General features: G+C 33.3%; 2 protein-coding genes and 1 long non-coding RNA gene across 3 annotated transcripts in view; 2 read left to right on the forward strand and 1 right to left on the reverse strand.

Moving 5' to 3' along the window:
• Nucleotides 1-175: 175 nt before the first annotated feature.
• LOC132699964 (glyoxylate reductase/hydroxypyruvate reductase-like) lies at nt 176-9,488 on the forward strand. Its single transcript, XM_060666977.1, has 7 exons — nt 176-326; nt 1,057-1,189; nt 2,259-2,380; nt 2,441-2,630; nt 2,685-2,857; nt 8,642-8,932; nt 8,990-9,488. Exons 1-7 carry the CDS (start codon nt 320-322, stop codon nt 9,109-9,111), a joined length of 1,038 nt encoding a protein of 345 aa, XP_060522960.1. The 5' UTR covers nt 176-319; the 3' UTR covers nt 9,112-9,488.
• Nucleotides 1,350-2,078, reverse strand: LOC132699965 (uncharacterized). Its single transcript, XR_009618583.1, has 2 exons — nt 1,916-2,078; nt 1,350-1,832 (listed from the first exon to the last, which is right to left on the reverse strand). It is a non-coding gene; the product is annotated as an uncharacterized LOC132699965 (long non-coding RNA).
• Nucleotides 9,489-23,140: 13,652 nt separating the features above from the next.
• Nucleotides 23,141-27,566, forward strand: part of LOC132699948 (uncharacterized) — a 94,723-nt gene continuing 90,297 nt past the window's right edge. Inside the window, exon 1 of the mRNA XM_060666947.1 lies at nt 23,141-23,426. Within this exon, the coding sequence (XP_060522930.1) occupies nt 23,425-23,426 (2 nt within the window). The 5' untranslated portion in view covers nt 23,141-23,424. The remainder of the gene's footprint in view (nt 23,427-27,566) is intronic.

Here is a 27,566-nt window from a genome sequence, read left to right on the forward strand (position 1 = left end):
AGAAGTTAAATTACAAAAAAAAAATTAAAATCGAAAAACGAGATAATAACAATACCTGGCGGTCTCTAACTTCCTGAAACTTCAATATTTCTTTATATGCGTGCAATATTGCGGTCGTTTACCGGTTTATAAAAGTATAAATCTGTTCACCTCCACCGCTGTTAATCAGATTCTTGAGGTGGGATAGCGGTAACTGGACTTCAGCTGTTGCCGGTTAATATCAGATTTATGAAATGCAATCGTAAGCTGAAAGTTGTATCGTTTATAACAAATTCATGTAGCCAATTTGGTGATTGTTTTAATTGGTATAAACATAACAATGATCCGTAAGTAACCATTTAGTATGATTTAATGAACGTAGACGGTAGTAGACGATCATCAGGCAACTAAAGAAATTCACAATAATTTGAACGCGCGGTCTCAAAGCCAGAAGAGAATATTAAATTTGATTGATCAATAAAACGTCAACATTTTCAGGGTACTTAATTTTTTTTGGGTTACAGACAAATTTCTGTCTCCCAAATTTTATTCGCAATACCTAATAAAACTGGTATATTAAATTTTCTTCTGATTTCTTTGAATTTTACTTAAACGTATAAAATAAAAATAAAGGAATTCCTATAGAACCAGATATAAAAATAAATAAAAGTATTCTCGCAAAATGTACCTAATTTACAAAGAAAGTCTTTGTAATTCCTTAATAATGCGGCATCGCAAGTGGTGCAGAAAGCACTCTCTCTAAATTACCCTCTTGCAAAGTTGGGAGGCGGGGTTTAATAACAAATACAAATTAAATATTGAGTCATTTTTGAATGCTGTACTCATCTATAGAAAAACTGCAAACCGCATCAAACTTAAATAATCAAAATGTTAGTTAGAGTTAGTTCGAAATTAAGATTATATTCCTGTGGATACTTTATTGCTAGCTAAACAGCATGATAATGTTTTGTTCTGGAAGCTTAAAATTAATTTTTAATCTAAAATAACCGTATTACCTGAAGAACGTCAATTTAGTTAAGATTTATTAAGAAGTGTTTACCCATTTTAATATTCCAGGCAGCGGGATAATTTTATTTAGTTTATTCGTGAGCGCAACCCAAGCTGAAGCTCCTATCAACATGACGCGACCCAAAGTTTTAATATCAAACCCTTCTGTCCCAGCAGCTGCATTGGAATTGCTAAAGGAAAAGTAAGTCTAGGCGTCGCACTCTAGGTTTTCTATTTTTCTATACAAGTGTATCTTAATTTATTTTCTATATTATATAAAAAGGCGAATTTGAAACCAATATTCAAGTAATTTTATGTCTTGAAGATAATCCATGAGTTAGGAATGATAATAAACACTCACACGGTGTCAATTTTATATTACAACTACTGGTGAGGTTTCGATAGCTGCTACAGTAAACTTTAAAACAAAATATCACAAACGTACACACTACAGAAAAAAATATAAATTTTATTGAGCTTTACCATACCTAATTTTCACCTAATTATTTCTATTCTAAAAGTTTGCTACGTACTTTGAATAGGCACGTATTTTAATTATACGTGCGGAAAGTGTCATTTTACCAGATCAGTTTCATTTCCCACGGATCCAAGCCACTTCGGACGTTTCCGGGATGTTACCGCACGGGCTTGTGAGCAATCGGATATTTTCGGAGATATGTCAAGGTTCTACTGACTATTTACAAGTCCTACGGTCATTAGAGAGTATTATCGTTGCTTGTGTCTAACTTTTTGTCCAAAAACAGAACCATAATTATGCCTCAGCAACCATATTCACCGAATGTGGCCCTCTGGGACTTTTTCCTGTTCCCAAAACTCCAGAAACCCTTGAAAGAAATTAGATTTGGAACGATTGAGGAGATAAAAAAAATCCCTGGAAGAACTCAAGGTTATACAAGAAAGTGCTTACCAGAAGTGCTTCGAGGATTGGAAAAAAACGTTGGCACAAGAGGGGGGGGGGGGGATTACTTTGAAGGAAGCAACATTAATTTTGATAAACAATTAAATACTTTTTGATAAAACTTAAAATTCAACTTGCTTTTTGAACACAGCTCCTATGCTATTGTGACTTATAAAATTATTAAATTACGAATAAAGTTCCAGTAATGACTAATCATTACCACTGTACTTCCACGAATAACCTCTAATTACAACTCATTTGGCCTAACTAATTACAAAGGACGGTCCGCACTAAATTACCACATTTGTTTGCGAAAAAGATTTATTTTAATTCCTGATTTCAACAATTTTAGATGCGATTTAATAGTCTCGCCGAGTGACGAGAAAAATTCAATTCTAAACTTGGTTGAAGGCGTCGAAGCTATATTTTGGGCGACCCATGTGAAATTGGACAACGAGATAATTGAAAAAGCGGGTAGGTTTATTATTCCGCTGCCAAACAAACACTTAAAAGTTTAAATGGATACCGTTCCAGGAGCTCAACTGAAATTAATCGCTTCCATGTCGGCCGGATACAATCACGTAGATTTAAAAGAACTGAAGAAACGAGGAATAAAATTATCCAACACGCCCGGCGTTTTAAGTAATGCCGTGGCAGATATCGCGATGCTGTTGGCATTAGGGACTTCCAGAAGGTTAACCGAAGGACGGTTTCACATCGAAAGGTATTACGGGATACTTATGGCAGTATAGTAGATCTGATTGAAGCCTATTACTAGAGGGACTTGGGGCGCCGACACCAATAATACCCAATGGATGCTTGGTACTGATTTAGAAGGATCGACGGTTGGTATTGTGGGACTTGGCGGTATTGGCCAGGCTATCGCCAAACGATTGAAGGGTTTTGATGTCGCTCGGATTTTGTATACGGGACATAGGGAAAAATCCGAAGGTATACAGGTTATACAGACTCGTTACTTTATTGGGGTACCTCACTTATCTTTAAAGATAGTAACACTTAGTAGTGCAGCAGTTCTTTTAATACATCGTTCGTCATGGAATTTTCCCAGACTTTTTCATTTTTAACACGGCAATTTGCAGGGTCTTTTTGATTTTTTGCCTATAATGGTTTTCGAGAAAACATAGTAAATCACGTCATCGCGTCTAGATTGAGTGCGAGATACAACGACTGTCGCGTGGATTTCTTCAAATATCTCGAGAAGCATGTGCTTTAGGTGAAAACCGTAAGTACAAAAATTGTAGCCCTTGATGCCGTCTATAACACCGATTAGCCATATTTTTTACAAATTTTGATTTACGGTTAATAATTTATTCCCAAAAAGAACAATTTTCAGGGACTGATAGATTTTTTTCCATAACTAAAACACTCTGTATATAATCGAAAAAAGCATGAAACAAAAGTTATAGGCCCAGATCTTCTGCGTTTCACGGTTCCAAAATTTTTCCCATCGGGTTAATGGTTTTGGAGAAAACCATTTTTATCTGGAAGCCAAAATAACCAAAAAAAGACTTTTATTTTTTTACTAAATTTGACGTCGATATTTGCAAACTTAGGGCACTTAATATATTTTTTATATTGCACGGAATATTGGGTATACCCACAATAGGTGAAAACCTTAAAAAAAGTTTTAGCTGTCTGTAGAGGCTATATCGTCATCTAAAAGAAACGAACTTCTGAAACAAGTCTTTCAGTTACAAAGAATATTCAATAATAGGGCGGCCCAATTTCCTTTTTTTTTTAATACGCCGCCGACCCTGTACATTCTTCAATAATTAATAACAATAATAATACTAATCAACTTTATTCCACATTGTGTCATAAATACATTACTTAAAAATAATATACCAAACACAAAGGAACTCGGCGTCAAAAAATGAAAAGGCACTAGATATTCTTACAAATTTCAATTACATCGTATTAATTAAACAATTATTTAAATATTGCAGAAAAAATATTCTATGGAGTAAGGTTCTAACTCTATCAATAACTTTTTTACTGTGTATTTAAAGATTTTTAGATTTGCAATTGTTTTTACCTCACTTGGTATTTTATTATACAATCTCAGGCGCATGTAATAAGGACTCCTTTCAGTTACGGTCAAACGGTGCATAGGGTAATTTACATTTAGGGTTCTGGTATTATATCTATGAAATATCTGTAGTTCGAAGTACTTTCGATTTTTAAAAAAGCATATTAATGCTTTATAAATATATAAAGCATATACAGTAAAAATACCTTCAGCCTTGACCACCCCTCTACAGCTCTCTCTAAATTGCATTTTTTTGACAGTGCGAAGAGTCCTCTTTTGAACCGCGAAAATTTTCTGTAATTGACCACTACCCCCCCCCCCCCCCCCTTCCCCAAAAGATAATTCCATACCTCATACGCGATTGAAAGTTTGCAAAGTACTTAATTTTCAAACTTTCCTTATTCATATAATTCGCAACTACTCTTAACAAATTGAATTTAATTTATTTAGCAGATAATCAATATGTTCAGACCAATCAAGCAATTCGTCAATTTGTAAACCTAAGAATTTAGTGCTATTTACAATACTAATATTTTCTTTACCTATCTCTATTCCTAATGTTATTTCAACTCTACATAATTCATTTCTAACTAACCAAAACTAAACATAATTGAATTCGTTTTCTCTTTTTTTAATATCAATTTATTTCCTAGAAACCAGTCATAAGCTCTTGTAAAAATATTGTTGCCTTTATCACTAACAAGTCATTCACAAAAGTGATAAATAAAATTGGACCGAGAATACTACCTTGTGCTATGCCCAGACTATTTTCATTAATATCCGAAAAATTCAAACAATTTTAGAACATTACCTCTTACACCGTATAGATTCAATTTTTTGAGCAATAACTTCCTGTCTATACAGAAAGCTCTAGAAAGATCTAAGCACGTACCTAAAGCTATTCCTTCGCCCTCCAAGTGTTTCAAAATTATTTTTATAAATTGAAATATGGCGGTTTCTGTTGATTTGTTAGCTACATAACCATGCTGATGATTGCTGAACATTTTATATTTATTAAAAAACTCTAAGAGTCTTTTGCAAACAGCCATCTCAAATATTTTATAAAACCCGGGCAAAAGGCTGATTGGTCTGTAATTTCTGGATCTCCGTTTTTATAGAGCGCTTTTATTAAAGCAGTCTTAAGTTGGTCTGGGAAAACGCCATTTTCAAAGGATTCATTTATCAAAAGACGCGAACACTTTACTAACATACGGGACAGGAATTTTTATTATACCGGTTGGGATCTCGTCTATTCCACTACTATGTTTTTTTTTAATTTGTCCAGCAAAATGACAGATTTCATCTGGTGTTACCGGTGTTAAAAACACGGACTGTGAATTTAGGGGTATTTTATTGGGAAAAATCCTTTTTTCTAGGTTTTCTAATAATTCAGGTACAACGTTCAACAGATATTCATTAAAATCATTTGCAACTTGATTAGAATCCCCACTCATACCAATGTCAGCCCCTAAACTGTTTCTACCCAAAATCTCATTGTATATTGACCACATGCATCATATTTTCGCTTAACAACTCTGTATTCCTGTTTATACCGAGCACTTTGTCTAGAAAAAACGAACAAGATATCTAGTTTTCGTTTACATTCTCTAATCTCATCATTATCTTTATATGATTTTACACCACTAGCGTTTCTTATTGTCTTTTTAGGAAACCATTGATCAAACAGTGTAGAGAAAAAGAGTTCCACTTGGTTGACATCATCCGTTTCTGTCATAATTACATCCTCCCACTTTTGTTCTTGTAGACAGTATATAAAGGTTTGCTTATTTTTTCTGAAAAGATTCTTTTAAAATGAGCCGTATGTTGTTTAAAATTCTCTAAAGGTAATGTAATTTTCTGAGCGGTATGATCAGAAATGAAAGCGTCAAATACTAGAGTGTTTCCGTATTCACAATTCAATACAGTTTGCTGTATGTGACGTTACCATTGTGTTTTCAAAAACCGTAGGCAAAAAGTTAAATGAAGAAATTGTGTTCATTTTCTCTAAGCCTGTCTATGTTAAAATCCCCCGCTACAACAATGTTTTTAGTTTCTTTAAAAATATACCTTTTCTAAGCAATATTGGAAGACGTCTATAGTTCCTGATGAGGTCTGTAAATTGTAAATTAACCGATCTTTCTTAAATGTGCACTCTACTGTTGCTCACTCAAAAACTTTTTAGGTTATTTCTCGGTTTACACCTCAAAGATTTATGCACATAAATAGCGCTTCCACCATATTATCCATGTTCTCGACAAAAGGCACTTACTAGGTGAAAGTATTTTATCACAAATGTTTTAAATTCTTCCTGAGTTTTCCAGTGTTCTGTTACGCACAACAATTTATATGACAAGTTATTTAACATTTATCATTAAAGTTATATAATAGAAGTTTATGGAGCCGAATCTTCTGCGTCTTTTCGTTTAAAAAATTTTTCGTTTTTTTTATTTTTCTTATACCCTTGCAAACGCTGCTTTTAATTTTTTTAAAATACTCCCCCCCCTCCCTTTTTAAATTGGTTCCGTCCATGTGGGCCAAATTTGAAGTCGGTAGCTTCAAATTTCGGATACTTATCGTGTTTCAAAGCAATGTCCAAAAAACAGTCAAAAATAGAAAAAAAAGGTGGCTGCCAAATGTCCGATCGTCGCGATTTTCAAAGATCTTATGCTCCTAGTACACTGCGGACCATAGGACCTACCGTTAGATTAGATTAGATTAACAGTTGGGAGAGCTAGCAGTCAGCCTGTCCGTCACTGCGACCCAGAAGATCTATTGTGACTCTCTTCATAGCTATAGGTCTTTATCCAGGTTCGTCTCTCTAACCAGACTCCACAACTTCGATAATGGCTCCCTCGTATAGCTCTCTGCCTCTGGTTTGGTATCGCCCAGCAGATGGAAACGCACTCTCGCTAGGCCTTCGCAGTGGCACCGTACGTGTGCGGCTGTTTCCTCCTCTTCTTGACAGAATCTACATTCTGTGTTTTCTTCCACTTCCATCACGCTTAGATGCCTCTTAAGCTTGCAGTGGCCCGTCAGCAGACCTAACATTATTCTTACGGCTTTTCTATTGTAGCTTAGTAGGTCCGTTGTAAAATTGGCCGATGGGTCCCTTAGGAATTCCTTGGCCTGTCTTTGCCCCGGCATGTCCCTCCACCATCGTCGGGATTCTCGGTCCATCCAACCCTGATGGCTGTTTTTGCAACGGGTTTGGCCACCCCACAAAAGGGTTCTGGTCCAATCAGGCGCATTGACGACCCTTCGCGGGCTGCGTCGTCTGCGCCTTCATTACCTTTATGCAGCCCGTGCCCCGGTACACATGATAGAGTAACTTTGTTCTGACTTGCTATCTCGTTTAACGCCTTATGGCAGTCCAGAACTAACTTGGATGTTATTTTATTAGATTGCAGGGCCTTTATAGCCGCTTGACTATCGGTGTAAATTGCAATTGATTTGTTACGCTCGCTTTATTTCTCTTGCACAGTATTCTAGTGCAGTGATCTCTGCTTGGAACACTGTTGCTAGCTTACCCATTGGAATAGAGATTTTCCTTTTCGTCCTGGGTTCATATATTCCGGCTCCTACTCCTTCTTGAGTTTTTAAGCCAACAGCATACCAGGTTATTTCTGCCTTGATTGGTGGCCCGTTTTCCCAATCTTCTCTGGCAGGGATTTGAGTCCTGTAGTGGTTAACGAAGCAATACTTAGGTGTTGTGCCGTCCGTAGGCAATCCTAGGACATTGTCCGCCCTTACCTCCAAGTAAAGCTTGTTATGTTTTGTGGTATGTCCACCAATTATTGGGGACTGGCCTTGCAGTAATCTATATACTGCAGATCTTGCTTCCCCTTGTATATAGATCTGTATTGGTGGGATGTTCAGTAGAACCTCCAACCTCCTGCAGTGGGCGTTGTGCTCATGGCCCCCGTAGCGCACAGAGTCGCTAGTTTTGCACGCTACTCAGAAGCCTTTTCGCCTCCCCCTACATGGTTCTTGTCCACCAAACAATCGCCCCATACGCTAACATTGGTCTCACTACTGCTAGATACAACCAAAGTGGCATTTTTGGGTTTAAACCCCAGTTCTTTCCACATATTCTTCTGCATCTACCTACCTACCGTTACCAAGATCTCGAGTTTATTGAGGAGCGATTTCATAGATTTTTCTACAGTGACTAGTTACTCACTGTTCTTTGTATAAGTTTTTATGTAGAATTCAGAGTCGCTTTCAGAGTAACTATTTGTGATAATGGAAGCTATTGGACGCTGTGTAAGTAGTTATTGTTAATAATAAAAAATCCTTAAAAGTATAATATCGATGAAAATGTTTCTGTTTGATAATAAAAACTTTATTGACCCTGATGGAGCAAAAGTGAATTAGAATTGTGATTGATTGAAAATAATGCGAGGTTTTCAAAAATATCTATCTAGAAATATATTTTGAAAACAACCAAAGGAAAATTCTTCATTGTTCTCAATCAGCTCTCTGTAAATTTCTTCGTTTGTAAAGTATTCATTTTGCGAAAGTGGCACCTTTAAAGATAAGTATAAAGATATGCTGTAAAAGTGTTGAAAATATTCTGCATCATGAAACGTTATTTTTTATATTGGATGAGATCGTGGAGCAAAAATTTTCATATTTCTACAAAATAAACACAACAAAATAATAACATTTACTTTTATTGTTTATAGGAGCATCTTTGGGAGCTCAATTCGTCGACTTAGACGTTTTAACAAAGGAAAGCGACTTCATTTTCTTATCTGCGCCGTTGACCAATGAGACTATGAACATGTGCAACGGCACATTCTTTTCAAAAATGAGAAGAACTGCTATTTTGATTAACGTCAGTCGCGGTCAACTGGTCGATCAGGCAGCACTGATCGGTGCTCTAAAAGAGGGTCAAATTTTTGCTGTTGGGTTGGACGTCATGGTACCGGAACCTCTTCCTATCGACAGCGAGTTGCTCAAGTTACCTAATGTTGGTACGTTTGTTGAAACGTAAAAATTAATAGATGCAACTTGTCATTAAACGCTTTCAGTCTTGACTCCGCATCTTGGAAGTGCTACTGTGAATACGCGAAATGCGATGGCGCAATTGACGGCAAAGAACATTCTCCTTGCTTTGGAGGGGGAAGAATTGTTAACGCCAGTGAAATTTTAGGTCAATGGACGTTTACGCGTGCAGTCTGTAGTTACTAGGCGTAAATTGCGTCCCATTGTACTGCGAAATACTAGTTAAATACAAATCTTATTGACACCTTTATAACAAAATGGCCTGGGACTTTGATTAGACTTTTCTCAATTTGAGTTATAAATACGTAGATTTTTGTATTTATTTTTTGTAATTTGTTCGTACATTAATTTTTTTGTGTAAGGTAAGATGGAATTACTAATTACAATATAAATTATTGAGAATATCTTGCGAAAATGTTATTTCTTTAGATATTACATGAAATATATATGCTTCAGATTAAACTTATTTAAATTTATATTTTCTATTCATTATTAATAATAAATTCCATTGTATAATACATACAGGAAAATAAAACGTTTGTTTACTCATTTGTTAATAAATAAAACTAAAGAATTATATTGGTTTTATATAATTACTCAAAATTAAAAAAAAAACAAAATAATATTTAAATTTTAAAGTTTAAATAAAGAAAAAATAAGAAACGAGGCAACAAAACGACTGCAACTATGAGTTTTGCCCTGTCTAGATGTACAAATCATAAGGACCAAAGAAGGACACTTGGAACACACTGTCTATAGAAAACCAACACACCCCAGTAGATATCTGAGTCTGACTATCAGTCAACCCAGATACAGGCAGTGGTAAATACATTATTCGCTCGATCCTTCAGGCTTACAAACGAGAAGAACAAAGGCGATGAACGGAAGAAAATTAGTACCTGTCTGCGGCAAAACGGATACCAAAGGCGCACCATCAGCAACAACAGCAGCAGCAAAAAAGAGATCGCTTTCCTGCCATACATCAAGGGGGTTACTGACGGAATCGGCTGGATATTACGGAAACAAGAGATATCTACGGTATACAAACCTGATTATACTATTGGAGCAAGATTAAGAAACCCAAAACAAAATAAAAATATTTTGGAAAACCAAGGAGAATATAGTGTGGCTTGCGGATCGTGCAGCTTGATGTAAATGAGACAGACCAATAGGAGGATTTCAGCCAGGCTCGAGGATCATCGATTGGTCATAAGAAATAAACAAACAAAATCGGCTTTATTTCAGCACCAACACCAGACAGGCCCTAAAATTGATTTCAGTACTTGCAAACAAATAACTAGCTTTTCTGAGTTTAGGACCGGATTATACGATCGAGATAGAAAAGTCCGGACATCTAAATACGAGCGACGACGGCCTGCATTTATCCAGTATGTGGAAAAGGATAATCAAACTGCAGAACGACACGACAATTCGGGGGGCGGAGCCGTCTCCCCTCCCACACAAGCAGCACCGTTACCACCTCCGGCGCAGGATATAAATACCACATGCATCGCTGATAACCTCCCAGTGTACGAAGTGTGTTGTGTACAGTGTTTCCATTTCTTCTTCAATGTCCGTTTATATTTTCTATTGGAAGAAAATCTATAAACAAATTATTATGTATTTATTGTGCAAATAACTTTTGCGTTGGTAGAATAGGGTTAACAATATTTGGCTTCAACTGGAGGAAACAATTATTTAGGTTTTCTAATTAATGTACTGACTAGTATAAGTATTAAGTAGTTAATAATTATCTGTAAGTGACAAAATATTCTTTCGTTGAAATCAGCTAGGTTCTTTTGAAAAAAAAATAAAAACTGCTTTGAAGTAATTAATTGTGACACTTGCAAAGTAAGTGTTTACATCAATAAACTGATAGTTAAGCATTTGAGTAAAAATTAAATAACGGTTTAATATTCTTATTAATTAAATAAAAAATAAAATCTTCCGTCTGAAATTTGCCAATTAATGATCAAAATACATTTCGTGAACACAAAAATGAACAATTTAAGCTATGCTAACATATTGTATACAGATAAATGATTACCAACTAGTTACATCTGCCATAAAATTTAGTTTTCAATTTAATAAAGATACCGGTATCTGTTATCAACTTATAACGACTTTAATTTAGAGTGCGCATTTGAAAAGCTCTTTGTCCGAATTTCTAAATCCTTTGACATATTGTTCGAGTCACGTTCCGAGAAACTTTTATTGCAAACAGCGGACTTTGACGAAAGCTCGGGTGAAATTATCATGCGCGACAAATGCCGTGACTTTAATCAGTTTTAAACTTTCCAAATAAATAATTGTGCGAGTTGGTCTTTCGTTTAGGCGGTAAAGCAATAGTTAAAACTTCTCCAAATCCCCTTAAACTTCGCTATGTTTACATGCCGGTAGTTTTCTAGTATCTAATTCGAAGGTGATAATGAACCTCAAGAATTAGCATTTTTTTACACTTAAAACGGGCAACAAAAGATTTTGGGATGTTTTCAGAGATCCTTAAAACTCCTGCGAAACTAAAAATGATATTTTCAAGTGGTAATGTGTAATTTTTTCTTGTTACTTTCAAAAAATCGACGAAACTTATATTTCACCGTCGTACCGTCGTACTTTTTTATTTTTTTGTTTGTTTGTCCGTTTCTCTGTTCTCTATTCTCCGCTCCTCCGTAGACAGTGCATTAATTGGCTATAATTTTCGAACAGTTTGCCAGACCGCCTTCCAATTTGGCTAATTTTAAGCAGTCCATGAGACACATAAGTCAATAATTTTTTTTTTCGATTTTCGGCTGTTTTTTAGACATTCTTATGAAACTATCGACTTCAAATTTGGCAGGCAAATAGCGTAATTCTTCAACGAAAAGACAGCATATTAAAAAAAACTGAAAAATCGTTTCCCCTAAATTCGCTATTAAAAGACTGTATTCAGATGTTAGTTTCCTTTACATGACGATATATACCGTATAGACCGCTAAACCTTTTGTATTTAAGGTTTTCACCTATTGTACAGGGTGTTGAAGATATTCCGTGCTATATAAGAAATATGCTAGGTGTCCTAAATTTGCAGATACTGGCTTCAAATTTAGCAGGAAAGTAAAGGTCCAAGGTAAACAATAGAAATTGGTTGCAATCAAGTTTCACCAAGGATTTGAAAAAAAAGATTTTTTTTGTTATTTTGGCTCCCGGAAAAACATGCGTTTCTCCATAACTATTCACAAGAACGGCAAAATGCTTTAACCAGCAGTCGCGGAAGATCCAGGGCTATAACATTTATTTCAGGCATTTTTTCGATTATATGCAGGGTTTTTCAAATATACACAAACATTTAAAAGACCCAGTTCTTTTCCAGAGCAAATCAAAAATCGTAAAAAATATGGTTAATCGGTTCAGACAGTGTCATAGGCCGCATCAAGAGCTACAATTTTTGTATTTGAAGTTTTCGTCTATCATATACGCTGCTCGTGATATTTGAAAAAAGAATGATATATCTGCACTCAATCTAGACACGATGACGTCATTTAATATTACGGTGGACTGCCTGGTTTCTTGGACATTTTTTTATTGTGTACAGGGTGTGTCGATTATGGAAAAAAAAAACAAAAAGATCTTTGCCGTTTTCGTGGGTGAATTATTGTAAATGATATACTACGAAACATAGAATAATCTAGTTTAAACAGTCTCGAAAATTGTATCGGGAGAGAGCTTCAGGTTTCGTCTATCAAACGAGGTGCGCGAGATATTTGAAAAAATATCATTTGCAATCGCTATTATTTGTGCAAATTATTACATTTATCAAAGTTTGCGGTGACTCTGAAGTTCGGCGAGGCATGAAAGTCACTTTATACAGGGTGTATGCACAAAAAAATGCATCGATTCTGCGGAAGTTCCAGCATAAGAAACCGCGAACCGGTTTCTTGTTTTAGTTGGTTTTAATGGACAGAGCCAGCAGTTAAGAGTTAAACTCTTACCAGTTTTGGAATAAACCGTGACACTTTCGGCACTTAATAAAACAACAAAACCAAACAATCCTACGATGACGAGGTGTTATCCATGGCAATAAGGGGAAAGATAATCAGATTTACGCTAAAAGTTGATGGTTCGTAAAATCTTTTACGAGTAATACCACTTAAACCTTTTTACTTTATTGCTTTGGAAGGATAACGAGTTATCGCGGATGTTTTTGCTATTTTTCGACGGGAGTAAATATTTGCACGGAAATTAGTGCTTCGTAATTCTATACGCGCGGGATTTAATATCGATTAGATTTCTATTTGCTCTTATACGAATTGCTTCTTGAAGAGAAACTGTGCGGATTCTGTATTTGCAGACCGACATAAACGTACACGCAAGTTTGGCAAAAAGTTAAAAATTTATTAATTATTTTAATTATGTTTCATAGCCTTTACTCTGTTATCTTTGTAATGAGGATAAACATGGTGTTCTTGTCTCTCCCCTATCGGCAAAAGAGCGTCTTCCGCTCTTCCACATTTTTTGAATTTTGTCCAATTTTGCTCTGCCAATTTAATTTCCGGACTATCCTGGGGAAAGTTATGATCTAAATTCAAAATTTTAGTTAAAATAACGAATTCAAATTATATCATATCAATCATCAATTTTATTATTATTGTTTCGTCCTGTGCTTAATCAGACAAAAATTAAATTACACCGATTGGATTTGGATTGAATTTGGAATTAATGATGAAGTGAAAAAATACACTGTCTCCAAATCGTATGGAAATGCGAGTAAATATGTCACCTGGAAGTATATATATTATGTATATACGTATATAATTATATTTGTTAAATTGATTGCGCAAAATAGAGCAAAATTTAATCTTATGATTTACATACGTTTGAATTTAGTTGGGAACTGGAGGAAATTTCAAATTTTTGGAATGTTATATTTTTTTCCAGGAAAGTGAAAAAAATTTAATGTTGGTTGCGCTAAATTCAGAGATTCTAATGGCACAAGAAGAAAGTTTAAATTTGGTCATAACTTTCCTCAGCAATGTAGGCGTTTTTTGGGTATTGTTCATGGTGACATAGAATATATATGGGTATAATAACTTGCAGTTGGTCGAATTTTTAATTAGCTATTGGATAACGTAGAAAAAAAATTATACAGAGAATGTCAATTATTTGTGGCGTCTACTCCCATACGTTCGAGTTAAAGAGTTAAAAGACTTGAATCGTAACCCATTATTTTGTGTATCCATATTGCTATTGTTTAAAACTTTAGTAATATGATAAGAATATAAAACAGAATCGGCGTTATTTCGGAAGATTTTTGATGTTGGAACTGCATCTTATGTTTTTTTTATTATTAAAGCAGACAAACAGTTCAGATAAACAATATAATGAGTTGAGTTTCTATTTTTAAACCTGTCCGAAGAGGAAGGAGCAGTGCGCTAAACAGGCGAAAATTACCTACATATAGAAAAAAATAGATATAGAAAAATATTTACCATTAATACATATATTCCCTTCGTCTTCGATTTCATCGAGAGAACCTACAATATGCTAGCTAAATTTCAGTACAGTGCCATGTCAATTTCTAAAATTTATCTATAAATTCTTTTTTTTTTGTTGCTATAAATGATTAAAACTAATTACTTCATAATTTCTTATTACTATAATCAAAATAAAAAAAAATTACACATTTTATAATATAAAATAATATGTATAAAAAAAACTAAAAAGTCTAGTTTTAAAATCCTAGAAATTTTGTTAAAAAAAGTAACAGTTAAAACGAAATCACCCATTTAATGAAAAAAACGAGAGAAAAAAAGAAGTATAATAAGAAAAATTCGTATACGATATGAAATTGTTATTGTTTTTTTTAGCAGCAACTGCATTTGAATTAACCATGAGTAAATTATTCAAAATAAGTGTTTTAGATCGATAATTGGTCATTATGTCGTTCTCATTACAGCTTGTTGCTGCATCAGCTTTTCTTATTTTGGTAATTTGTTTCATAAAAAGTCAAAACCATCGGAACGGTTCGTGCTTCTGTCATGCATAAACAAAAACATCTAAAATTAAATTGTACGAAAATAAATCTCTTTCCCGGTAAAATTTGAAATCCCGCTAATCTGCCCGTATTTGTATGGCAACACAATCCTTCATCGCAACCCCAGATTTCGTCGTTTGCCATAAAAGTTCCCTTTATCGTACCCTTAATAATGTGTCAAAGGATTTGAAAGTCTTAACAAAGGGCTTCTCGAACGTAATGAATGTATCCCTTAACGATTCCCAATGGATATATTGAATCGAAACTTTGGTAAAAGGTCCAACTTCGATCCGTACGAATTTTCAGAGTTGCGCGCGACGATCTGCGCCCTAATGTCGTCTCTGGGCCGGAGTCGGAGAAGTTTAAAGGCCGTAACTCTCTTTACGAACTTATTCAATTGACTTTGGACTTCTTCCATTACACAGAAAACGGAACACGCTGTATAGTTTTTGATCACATTTTGTAGGTGAGTAACCGAATGGTCACAATTAATACTTCATTGTCAGATTTTAAATAAAAATATCGCTAATATAAAAATATGTAAGTTGGAGATACAAACATTCGCAGTAGGAGATCAATGAAGACAGAAAAAATCTATAGGTTTTCCTTAATAATAAATCATTTACGAATTTGTACGAAGGCCCTCTACATATTTTTTTCACACTTTTTTAAATTTAAATTTGTTTGTATTTTTTGTTCTTTTTGGTACTGTGCAGGTTTTTAAATAATTAAAATCCTTTTAGACGAAAGCTTGCTTAGCTCCAACAAGGAACTAGAAACAGAAAAAAGGTAGAAAAAAATATTTTTCAAATTTTCGCTTTTTACGAATAAGATTTTATATATTTTTTTAACACTGAGTGTGTTCTCTGGAAATTGTATATTTCAAAAACAATCTCTTCTTAAATATTTGGTAAATATTATATAATTCAAGTTGGTTTGGCGGAGGCTTAATTCAGCTTGATCGGTGCGTATGGTTAGACCCATTTCGAAGATATTTTCTTAACTAATTTGCGTTCTGTACGTCACCATTTCTTTTATATAAACGTTTTTGTATTATTGGAAATGTCAGATCACATTTCAATGATTGGGTTTAAAATTTTAGAAAAGCGATGATGTAAAACATTCGGGAATGTTTAGACTACAGGTCTATTAACAACATGTCTGGGAAGTTGCTATATCTATACGCAAACCAAACCCAATATTATAATAACATATTATAATATATTCATTTGATTAATGTGAAACTACATCATAAGAAGCATTGCAGGAAAAAGTTTTAATCTGGAATAGCAATTCAAACGTTAACAATATAAGATATCGGTTTTTTCTAAACTCCATCGAATTACATTGAGCAAGAGTAAAAACTACCTCTAGAACAGAAGGCTTAAATTAAAAAATAATAGAACTGACAGCTCGGATGGCAACCAAATAAAATTGGATTAGACGCTTTTACCAACGCATTTTTGTAAAGTAGCACCAAGTAGTACTTAGTGGCATTTGTGAGCTTGTTCTTCTTAGAAAAACAAAAACAATGAGCAATATTCATGATATTTGCTGATAGCTTTTATGGTATTAGAATGGTAAATCACACGGCTTGACGAGCTTTGTAGCTTTTTTGAGTATAACTTTAAACTAACCAAAACTCGTTTTAGATTTTTCTAAAAAAAAATGTTCCATATCAATAAATATAGTGAAAATAATTTTAAATTACATGCATTTAACCGACACGAATGAATTGAGCTCACGTGGCGAAATATTTTGGCCACGTGCCCTGGGAAAACGCCTCGTAGGAGTTATCCGCGCTCTCATATTGCGGATGAGCAATAAAACCTATCGATAGTGCGCCTTAACGGGAAATAGGAAAAATTCCAACTGGGTCAACACTTATAAATTCCTTTGCGTAAGCTATTTTACAGACATTCGGAAAATTTCGGCAAAAACCTTAAAAAGGAGCTTTAAATTAAGACGCCACGAAATTTGTTGGCAAATCGCTTTTCTGATGCCGCAGAGGCGGACTGGTGAACAATTTTGAATTAGTATTGTATCATAAAGTTAATTTACTCAATATTTTGGTTTATGGTCTGCGACCGTATGTTTTTAAAAGACATGAACCAGGAATGTATAGACATTTTGTATTGCTTATTAGCAAATAATAACATAATAGATAAATATTTTCAATTGTTTCGTCGGCAATAGAGTCCGGAAATATAGTCACTTCCTTCCTTCCGCCGAGTGTTTTACACTAAAAAAAAACATTAAAATTAACTCATTTTTCTAATATGGCACGTATGTTAATAGAGGTAAGTAGCAGTTCGGAATATCTCTCGTTTTTTGGTGCAAGTGCGTCTCTGCTTTGGTCAGTTGTGAAATCACATTAATCTTGTTTTTGCGCGACTAAGTTATTTCGAATTTTAGAGGTCTGGTGGCGAATTCGCCAGCAACAGGGGTTGGGAAAGGCTTCATAAATGGAGATTCTTGTCTGTGGAAATAATTTTCAATTTAGTTGAGTTGTGACGCTAGGCTTTAATTTTAATTTCTCTATGTGTTTTGCAACATTTTTCTAGATTCTATAAGTTCAGCTTTGACAAATTTTGGTATAGATTGACACTATTTAATACTAATATGGTAATTCCCAAAAAAGATAAGGGAGTTCGAAATTAAAAGAATATAGGAGAGTTGTGCTATTCCATTGAAACAATTGTTTTTCAAAAATGCGTAGAAATAAATTCGTTGATTAGTTCCCGCCATATTCGTAATAGGTCATTGTGTATAATAATACAAAATGTTCATATATTTGACGTCACACCTCAAAATCATCATGTCTGCGTTAACACGAAATTAATTACTGTGGACAAAGCGAACCGTACGTAACCTAAGTTTATACATACGGCGTGCTATCCAGATTCAGTTATTCAATCTGAGCTCCGCACTGCTTAGATATTACATGTTAGTAGTTACGGCTGACAAATGTTTGTTTTCTCATGTTCCATTTGGCAGCAGCTCGAGGGCGCGCAATTTGCGATAGTGTATGTAATTACTACTCGTTGCAGTGTCAATGTTTTGCTTGTATATCGCAGAAAATCTCAATTACGGTAATATCGATTCCAGAACAGAGTTCTACGAAGCAACAGCTTAATCCTAATTGCGTTAATTTTAGAAGTCAAACAGTTGGCAGTTACCTAAATTGTGTCGTGTCTCCCTAATTTCGAATATTGCTAAGATTAATATAATAATTAATAATAATAATAATAATAATAATAATAATAGACTTTAGATTTTATTGGCCATTAAATACATTATAAGAACAACAAATGGCAGGTCACAATATCAAACATATTCTAATAACATTAATAAAGAGCAACATAATTATCAGATAGACAAACACCAAACATTGAAACAAATATTAGGTAAAAAAAAAGTAAATAAATAAATAAATAAATTCCCAGTTAGTATTATGGAGACACTCGTGACGCAACACGGATGTACTCATCTGCGGTATAGAATGCGTTCTCCAATAGAAATTGTTTTATTATATTACAAAATTTAGTGAATGGCAGATCCTTGACAACGGTTGGTAGAACATTGTGGTAATTAATGTGCAATTTATTTAACTCGGATGTGCGCAGCCTAGAATGGACCTGGACAATTAATTCAGATCCCCTGGTGTAGTGATTGTGGCGATCACAGTGCTTAGGCATATCGTTCTTTAGCTCATGTATGAGAGTGACTGTATAGTAAATAAATAGTGATGGTAAGGTCAAAATATTAAGCTTTGAGAAGAGCGGGCGGCAGTGATCACGAGGTTTAATAATAATAATAATAATAATAATAATAATAATAATAATAATAATAATGATAATAATAATAATAATGATAATAATAATAATGTGGGACGTTATTAAGACTATATGGGCGAGGTCTGATTTTAAAGCCACTCACACTTAAACCATATCTAAATGCAATCCACACATCTTCAAGTAAGCACGAAGTTATAACAATAAAAATATATACCTTAAACTACTTATCACACCTTAATACAACATTAATTTACACTTAATTTATACATTTTAGTTATTTTGCTTAGGAAGGAGTAAATACCCTTTTTAAATAGAACCTGAAAGATTTGCAGGTTATTAGGCATATTATCCTCATCGGCAAAGCTAGCATTTTTGGGAAAGTATAAGGTGCTTTTCGATTGGACTACGAAATAAGAGTTTTTTGTATTTCCATTCATTGATTTTCATTGCTTTTGGATAATACATCGATACATGATTAGAAATCAAGAAAACTGTCAAGTATCAAAGGCTATCAAAACTTGTTAATAAATAAATAAAATAAATGAGTTATTTATGCAGTAAGTGCTCCGTATTTTTGTGTTACCAGTTTTGAAATGTATGTCTATCTAAAAAAGGATTTAAATAACGCTTTTATATAGCTTGCACCACCTTTAAATTGGAACCTTAATTGTCAAAGATCGGCCTAATTAATTTTTGTACAATTTGAACAGGTCACTATCTATATTTACGCTGCCCTTTTTTGAAATTAAATTTGTGTTAGGAACAGTATTTAAAAATCTAACTGTGCGATTCCATTATGGTAGTTTTTATAATGTCCAGAGATGCGAATAATTTGTTTTTTATAGTTGCCGGTTGAATATCAATGGCTACCATTATCGGGAAAACTAATCGAAACGACGGTAAACCAATTAAAATGTGATAAATTCGGCGGCGTGAAACGTATGGGGCACATAAAACAAATTGAGCCAATAAGAAAAATTAGATGAAATTTAGATCTCCATTATAAACGCGTAAAAACGTCGGAACCCCTAATCTAAATTTAATACACCTCCCGCTCTTCCTGACGTCATGGACGTTTCGGTCCAAGCCTGTAAAATTAATGGTTCGGATATACAACGTTGCGCATTCGTGCCATAAAAATAGCTTCGCTGACGCGGCAGACTGCTACTGACAGTTACATTTTAACGCAAATGACTATAGAAAATAAAAAGCAATTTAGCATTTCAAAATAGTAGTATATTTTTTTAAAATTTGTCGTTACATCTTTGCATATAAAAATTAAACTATCGTTGATCGTTGGTCGTAAAAACCTTTGGATGATCATTTTGTTGTTTAACGGAAATTAATTTATTATAAAAAATTAAAAGTCCTGAATCCCGTAAATTTTCAACAATTGTAAAGATGAATAAGAACTAAAAGTTCAGATTTTCAAGAAATTATATATTTTCACGTGACCATTGTGTCTATATCAAATGTGAAAAAGACACGGTGTTGTCCAAACAATTGTCATGTAAAAATATAAGTTCGTGAAAATCTGAACTTATAGTTCTTATTTATTTTGTTAAATAGATTTTCATCAAGTAAAAGCCACCTCAGTTTGCAGTCCTAGGATCGTTGAGAATAATTAAAAATCTCAGCATTTGTCGGAAAATTAGTATTTGCTTAAAAAGAAAAAAAATTAAGGAATTCATGGAACTAGTGCTGTTCATTTTGTGCACCAGGTAGCGGATGTGTTGGTGGATATATTAAATGCAAGTTCAGCAAAGGCTAAAAAGTACATATATGTATTTAGTTAGTTTTAAAATATTAAAAATATTTTGAAATTTACTTAAATGTTGAATCATTTATGACACTACATTAATTAATAAATTAGATACGTAAGATTTGCGTCCCTATCAGTATTTTAATTTAGAATCTATGAATCTTTACTTTATTTTACAGGCATAAAGCATATTTCAAGAAGTTGTACCATGTCTTTTTGAAATAAAATCTTATACTTTAATTTCAAGTACATATATTACTCTTGTGAGACATTTGAGGAAAATAGAAAAATATCGCAATATTCTTTCCAAATGATGTGATTGGAGTCAGCTATATTTCGCTATCAATAGAAATAAGATTATTCCCACCAATTGTCCATTGCATTTAAAATCTTACCTCAGTGTGAAAAAAAAATGTCAGCATTTAATAATTATTTTTTCATTTTAGTGCAAGATTTTGTTTTTCTTTTGTATTTAGTTAACAGAATACAAAGCTATACAGTTTTAATGCAATTTTATAAGCAGAATAGGTTTGCAAAATTTTATTAATGAAATTCGATGTGAATAAAATGCACATATCCCAAACAAAAAAAAAACTTATTTCGGTGTAATATGAAGTTTCATTTTATCCACCGTCGCTTAGTTTTTGCTGAGGGACTAATTTTTTGGCAAATTTCAAGGAGATGTCTTTTTTTATCTACTTTGCTACAGTTAATATTAAATAATTTAAAAGAAATAAATATTTTCTTTACTGTAAGTTGAGTTTTTAAAGTTTCAATAATTTTCAATATTTTTGAACCTAGGTTTCCATTAATATGTTGCATTAGTTATCCACATGGGTCCGTAAAAAATAGTTTTCATTTGTCAAAGGCAGACGTGGTTTTACTTTGTAAAATGAACAAAGTATGCGAAAATGGTTTTATGCAATAAGATTTATAAACGACATTTACTCACGAGTTTGTTTAAGCACGAGTGTTGGTGGATAAGTTTATAAACGATTTTCATACTATACTTTTCGTAAGAAAAAATGTTTGGGTACATATTATTTTTTGCAGTCACATGTGAAGTGACTGTCGGAACTGACAAATGTCAAAATAAAATCAGGGTTTCAAATCCAAACTCGTAACTAAAGTGCCGTTTTAACCTGACGCTTTGGGTGCGCCTAGTCAGTGCGTAATGAGGTATTTAAGGGTAGGGATGGCAAAAAATGAAAAGTTTAAGCAGCAGCTTGTGATTGTACCTAATACATTAAAAGTCAAAAATTATACGATTTAAAAACTTCTGCAATATCCATAGGATGGCGAGATAAAATGAGCATTTATACCTTTTAGTATCGGCTATCGTCTCCAAAAATACAAACATTGATGCTTAAAATATGTTTCACCACAGGTGATTTTTTCGTTTGTCCCATTCGGCAGTCGGCCTTAGGTTTTTTTTAATTCGGGTTTTGTTGTTCCAATGTAGATATATCTAAACACAGGTACACGATATGCGATAAACCTCAAGCTGTCCAGTTTATGTTTCGGTTGATCTTACAAGGTAACAAAATGAAAAAGTAAATTGGTGCTGCCAATCCAACAACTGCCACTAGATTTTCTATCATCTCAACTTTTCGAGGTACAGGTTAAGTGATATTAGTTCCTAAATAGGACTAATATAAAAAAATAAACAATTACTTATTGGTCGAAATAGAAATTTCCTTCACAAAATTACATTAGAAATAGCCAAATATATATCCGGGATTGTCCCTGACCTAATCATCTTATACCAGGTTTGCAGCAGTGATTTCAAAATGGAAAATTTTCTTGCATTTGCATTTCAGAGCGCCGAACTAAAAATGAGCACTGACTAATGCAGGGAAAATAAAATGTGTTCAACGAAACCTTGCTTTCGCAAGAAAAAATTCTACTTTCATCCTTGCTGATGAAGCAATTTGCGAGGGCTTTTGATCAAGATGGAAATTGTTTTGAGTAGTTGTCAAGTAAATTTCCTAGGATTAGCACGAAAAAAATAAAAGCTGGTCCTCAAAAAACGCAACTAAATCTGACTCTGGGAGTTCATTTGTTCAAGCAATAAAATTTCATGAAGAAGATTTTGACATAGAATTAGTAGGACCTTCAGCAAGACTGCTTTAGTAAACTCAATTTTCAACTCAAGTCGTATAGAACAAAATTTTGTTGTAATCTAAATTTATTTATTAGTTACATCGTAAAATATACAACAAGTTAAAACTATAAAAACCCTATCTCAAAAACTAAATACCGTGGATAAAATCTGAGTTTTTTTTTACAACAGTTGAAAAATCGCACGCACCAAAACATGGTTGATGGTTGGAAAAAACTTTTTTTAAAACATTAAAAAACAAAAAATACTTTTTGTCCTTTCAACCCATCCTATATTCAAATAATTGTTGTTATTAAGTTATAGCATTCGTAAAAACGAAAAGTTCTCCGCGGGCGAACAATTTGCCCCGACACATTTTAATCACGTGCGAGGAAACTTTTCCCTTAAACAAACACAAAGAGCTTTTCGCGTCCAAAGCGAACGACGTGACGCAATCCGGCAACGCTGTCGGCGAATCAGAGCTTACGCCGTCCTGCGAAGAGCGGCTGCTTTCGGCAGGGCACCGCACGGAATGTTTACACTCATTCGAAAGCTCATCTAAGCCGGATTTGCACATCATCGAAAGCCCATCCGCAATTCGAATAACCATACGATGTGATTGGACGGTGTCGGGTGGTCGAGACTTACCATAATCGTCTGCGGGAACCCGTGTATCATACGAGACAATAGATTTGCGTCGTTGCTAAACGGTAGCAAGTTTGTGTCAAGGGACGAAATCACTCCCAAGTAAACTGCGACTGAAGAAGAGCGTGAAGAAGTAGAGAGACAATATGTAAGTGTGGTACAGGTTAGGACTGTTTGTTTTAGTCGTGTCTTGAATGTTTTACTATGGCGATATCACAGTTTTCGTCTTAATTTTATGCAGAATACCTGTTTTAGATGTACTTTTTCTGATTTCTACAAATTGATAGGAGCATTGTTTTCATAGTTACCGTATATAGTTAAATAAAATTCGGCAACATCTGAAACTATATTTCCTACAAAATCCCCCATGGGAACCGCAGAAAGCTTTCAGGTATAAAAGCGCTCTATTCTTACGATTTGAATTTTCATTTTGTCTTCCGATATATGCAAAATAAGATAAAATTGTCTATTTGATGTTTCGATGTTATGTGCACCGTAAGAATTTGACGGGAAGGCAGTGTCTCTATGGTTAAAGTAGAAAGAATTCAGAAATGTAAAAAATCCCACTTAACGTTAGTGTTTTTTATGGAAGAATACCTATAATTTATTCGCATGTTTACTATAAAGATAATTCTTATTTGATCAAATCTCGAGTAATGAATCCCAATAATAAATGAGACCAAATCGAAAATCACATCCTTAGATAGTTCATATTTTTCACTTATGTAAGGTTTATCCAAATATTTCTGTTTCTCGTGTGGTACGAATAACTGACTGAATTTTTAAAGAAAATAACATCCCAAAATCAAACGTCCCTTTATGGCAACAGTATAAGTTAAAACAATTTTGGTTAGATCTTGGAATATCTCAATTTTCCAAATTGTTAACATAAACTGTGTTTTAATGACTAAAATGTCGGTAATTGTATGTATCTCAGAGTGTTGTGGAAATGTGAAATTAATTGTATAATATTTAAGATATCTTTTGCACAAGAAAGTTATAAATATTGCAGAAAAAAATCACAATAGTACAACATGTACACAAATGTATAACAAATCACAGAATATACGAAATAATAAAAAAGAAGATCTTAATTTTCCAAAAAAGCATCATCAATCCATCAAGGCTTTAACTGGATTTCTCGTAAAAGCTAACCCAGAAGATTCTGAATAAAGGTTTCGTAATTAAAACTTATTAATTTTTTATTAGATATATATTAAAACTTTTGGTTGTCACATGTTTTTCCTCAAAAAAAAAAAGAATTAAAATGACTGTATTTGTAAAAAAAAGTATAAATTTAATTGTTGAAAGATACGTGTGTATTGTATTGTATTGTATTGCATAGGCTATTTTATGTTTGACGGTGAGACTGGATATATATTTTTTCCGGAATAAATGTTGTATTATGAACTTTATATATTTGCAATGACAAAAATATGTAAAAGATAACATTAATGGCCAAAATATATAATATTAATAACCTAATGAAAATTTATAAATAGCTGAATTATTAAAAAAAATTTCAAACCGGATTTCTTCGGTACTTACAATTTTGCACTGGTCTGAGTGTTTTTCAGCGACGAATACATTTTACGTGTGCAACAATGTGAATTATTTTACTCCAATAATAATACTGTTTTCCTCATTTTCCCATAAAACTTTATTGCAGTCCAAAACTTGAACAATTTCAATTTTCTGTGGGCTCCGGCTCCATGTCGGAATATTTACAATGAAATTGTAAACATTTCTTTCGTGCAGTTCGTAATAAAATTTCCCACATTGTATTTTGAATACCATTGTACGAATTAACAAGGAACATGAGAATATTTTTAAATCTTTTTAATTTATCAACGTAACGATTGATTAAAAAGTGTAGAAGTAAATTCAGGCTATTTACTCGGCGCAAAGAACGATTTCGATTTTTCGAAGTTAATTTTCAATAACCGCTTACGTGTCTATGCAACGAACGTTTCAAAAATTGAACTGAAACTTTAATACTCTCTAGAGCGAACCGAACTAATTTGCTGTCTTACTGTGAGTTGTTGGCAAATGGCAACAATTCAAAAATTTTAAATTGCCGATTTAACATGAACGCAATTGTTTTATTTTTAAATTTTAATATGAAATTTTGTTGAGTTCCTTATACAATGCGAATCTGTAACTTGCAATAAATTCAGAAAATCGTAGAAAGTTCTTTTGCTCGGCCATGTCGAGCAATATTTGAAATTGGTATTTGTATACAGCTTGTCTCACATTTTATCATTAAAAATCTGAAGCAATTCTAAGAATGAAAAAATCTAATCTCAACTCAATTCACATTTGATTCAGTTAACGAGGAATTAAAATTTTGGGAACAATTTGGGACACGCTGCCAACAATTTTTTTACAATTAATTTAAAATACTAATAAGAAAAAAAACTTATTTTATTTTTTGAATTTATTTTTTTAGAGACTCATTGCATATTCAATTTAAGGGAATGTTTATTTAAATTTAAACATTCCACACCCATTTTTTTTTATTGAAACACAGCGCTACATTTGTAAGGATGGGATTTTTTTTCTCGTAATCTTTCCTGTCTTGTGTTAGACGAAACAACATCGAAAACAATTATTTAAAAAAAGGGGAAATTTGGAAAGAAAGTAACACGAGTGATTGCGTATACATTTTTCTATATGTACGTGTGTTCCTATCTAACCGTTAGTAAAAAAGTTGAGTTATATGGATCAAAGATAAAATTATATGAAGATAGTTATTAAAATGCCATAAATAAATTATCGTATTTTCATTTTTCTTAATTATTGACTCTAATTTTTTTCTATAAAATGAAGCGATCAGCGAATAGAGCCTGGTCCTTTCCAAAATCACAATCAGTAGACAAACCTAACTGTGTAAGGATTACACCATACGAGACGGATTAATGTGGGATACGTGGTATATTGGATATTTGTTTAATTTAGTATTAATAATTTGCCACAATCGGTAGTTGATTAATTTCAGGACTTCGTTTTAGAGCTCCCTTTAAAATGACTCTCTCAAGTTGCCCATGCCACCACAAACATAAAGAAACTCTTCTGGGGAGAAACTTGGCAGGACCCTTTAAACTCTTATTAACACTGAACATAGGTGACAAAAATTAATTTCAAAATGTTAGTAGTCAGGAAGTTGCCCACATGCCCTCTCAATATAATTTACTTTACTAAATGTAATAATAAAAAAATTGGGCAACACAACTGGTCTGCGCTAGACTTAAATCATTAAAATTGACTTGCTCTATACACAAAATCGTAATTAATTTATTAATTAATTCATTTAAAGTAGTCAGTAAAGTACAAAGTATGTCTATGTCATGCAAATGTGGAAGCTACCATACACGCTTCCGGTTAGAAATTGTGTTATACAAATTTATGCGCGTATGGATTCCGGCGGAACATCTGCGCGAACATGCATCTTAAATAATTATGAGAGTTAAATTATCAAAGGGAAATTTTTAGATTATTCTCTGGTTTAAATTATTGATTTGATTGATTGATTGATTTGAAAATTTTTGCAATTAAAATTTGAATTTAATAACATATTGAATCCAGAATTTTGAAAAACTAGATCAATAAAATACATTCTCATAAAAATATAATATTGCCTAGGAGCCATGAATAAAAATTTTGAGAGTTCGTGCATTTTTTGTTTTTGTTTGCATTTCTCGTATATAAGAAGCATATCAACTTTTTCTCCATTTGTAAATTAATTCCGTTATCCAAATATGAACACGCAAAACCTGTACTGTAGTTTTTTTTAAATTTTTTCTTTATTGTATTAAATTCTACAAATTGTATTGTATTGAAAATTTTCATAATTTAGGGACACTTTACTTTTTATTAAAGGCTTTTTGTACATTTTACTACACATTGTAGTACAACAGTACTGTTAATATATTATATGTGTTCAATAGTTACTTGTGAGATATGCTTTTATTTTATATTGTGTCATTTGCACCACTCTACAGACAATAAAATTAATTATTGGGTGGCAAATAAAAGCATTATATAACTTTACAAAGTAAATGAAAAGATTCAAACAATGGCAAACAAATTCGATGAAATTATTTAATAAAAATTAATTTGTGTAAAAAAGCGTTGCTAATTTAACATTTTCCTCTTTATTTCAAGGGGGTATCCCATTTTGGACACTTTGAAGGTGTATTTCAGTTATTCTTAAAGATAGACAGTCGCGGTTTACGCGACACTGTAGGCTATTTTTTTGTGAAATTAAAGTTGCTGTCAACGAAACTAT

The sequence above is a fragment of the Cylas formicarius genome, unplaced genomic scaffold, assembly GCF_029955315.1.
Source record: "Cylas formicarius isolate icCylForm1 unplaced genomic scaffold, icCylForm1.1 PGA_scaffold_3__17_contigs__length_32017465, whole genome shotgun sequence".
In the NCBI taxonomy this organism is placed as follows: Eukaryota; Metazoa; Arthropoda; class Insecta; order Coleoptera; family Brentidae; genus Cylas; species Cylas formicarius.

Bases quoted from the DNA above. Each gene is read 5' to 3' on its own strand.
- LOC132699964 (XM_060666977.1), top strand. The intron at 1,190-2,258 runs GTAAGTCTAGGC...CAACAATTTTAG, and splicing joins TTGGAATTGCTAAAGGAAAA to ATGCGATTTAATAGTCTCGC. The intron at 8,933-8,989 runs GTACGTTTGTTG...AAACGCTTTCAG, and splicing joins GCTCAAGTTACCTAATGTTG to TCTTGACTCCGCATCTTGGA.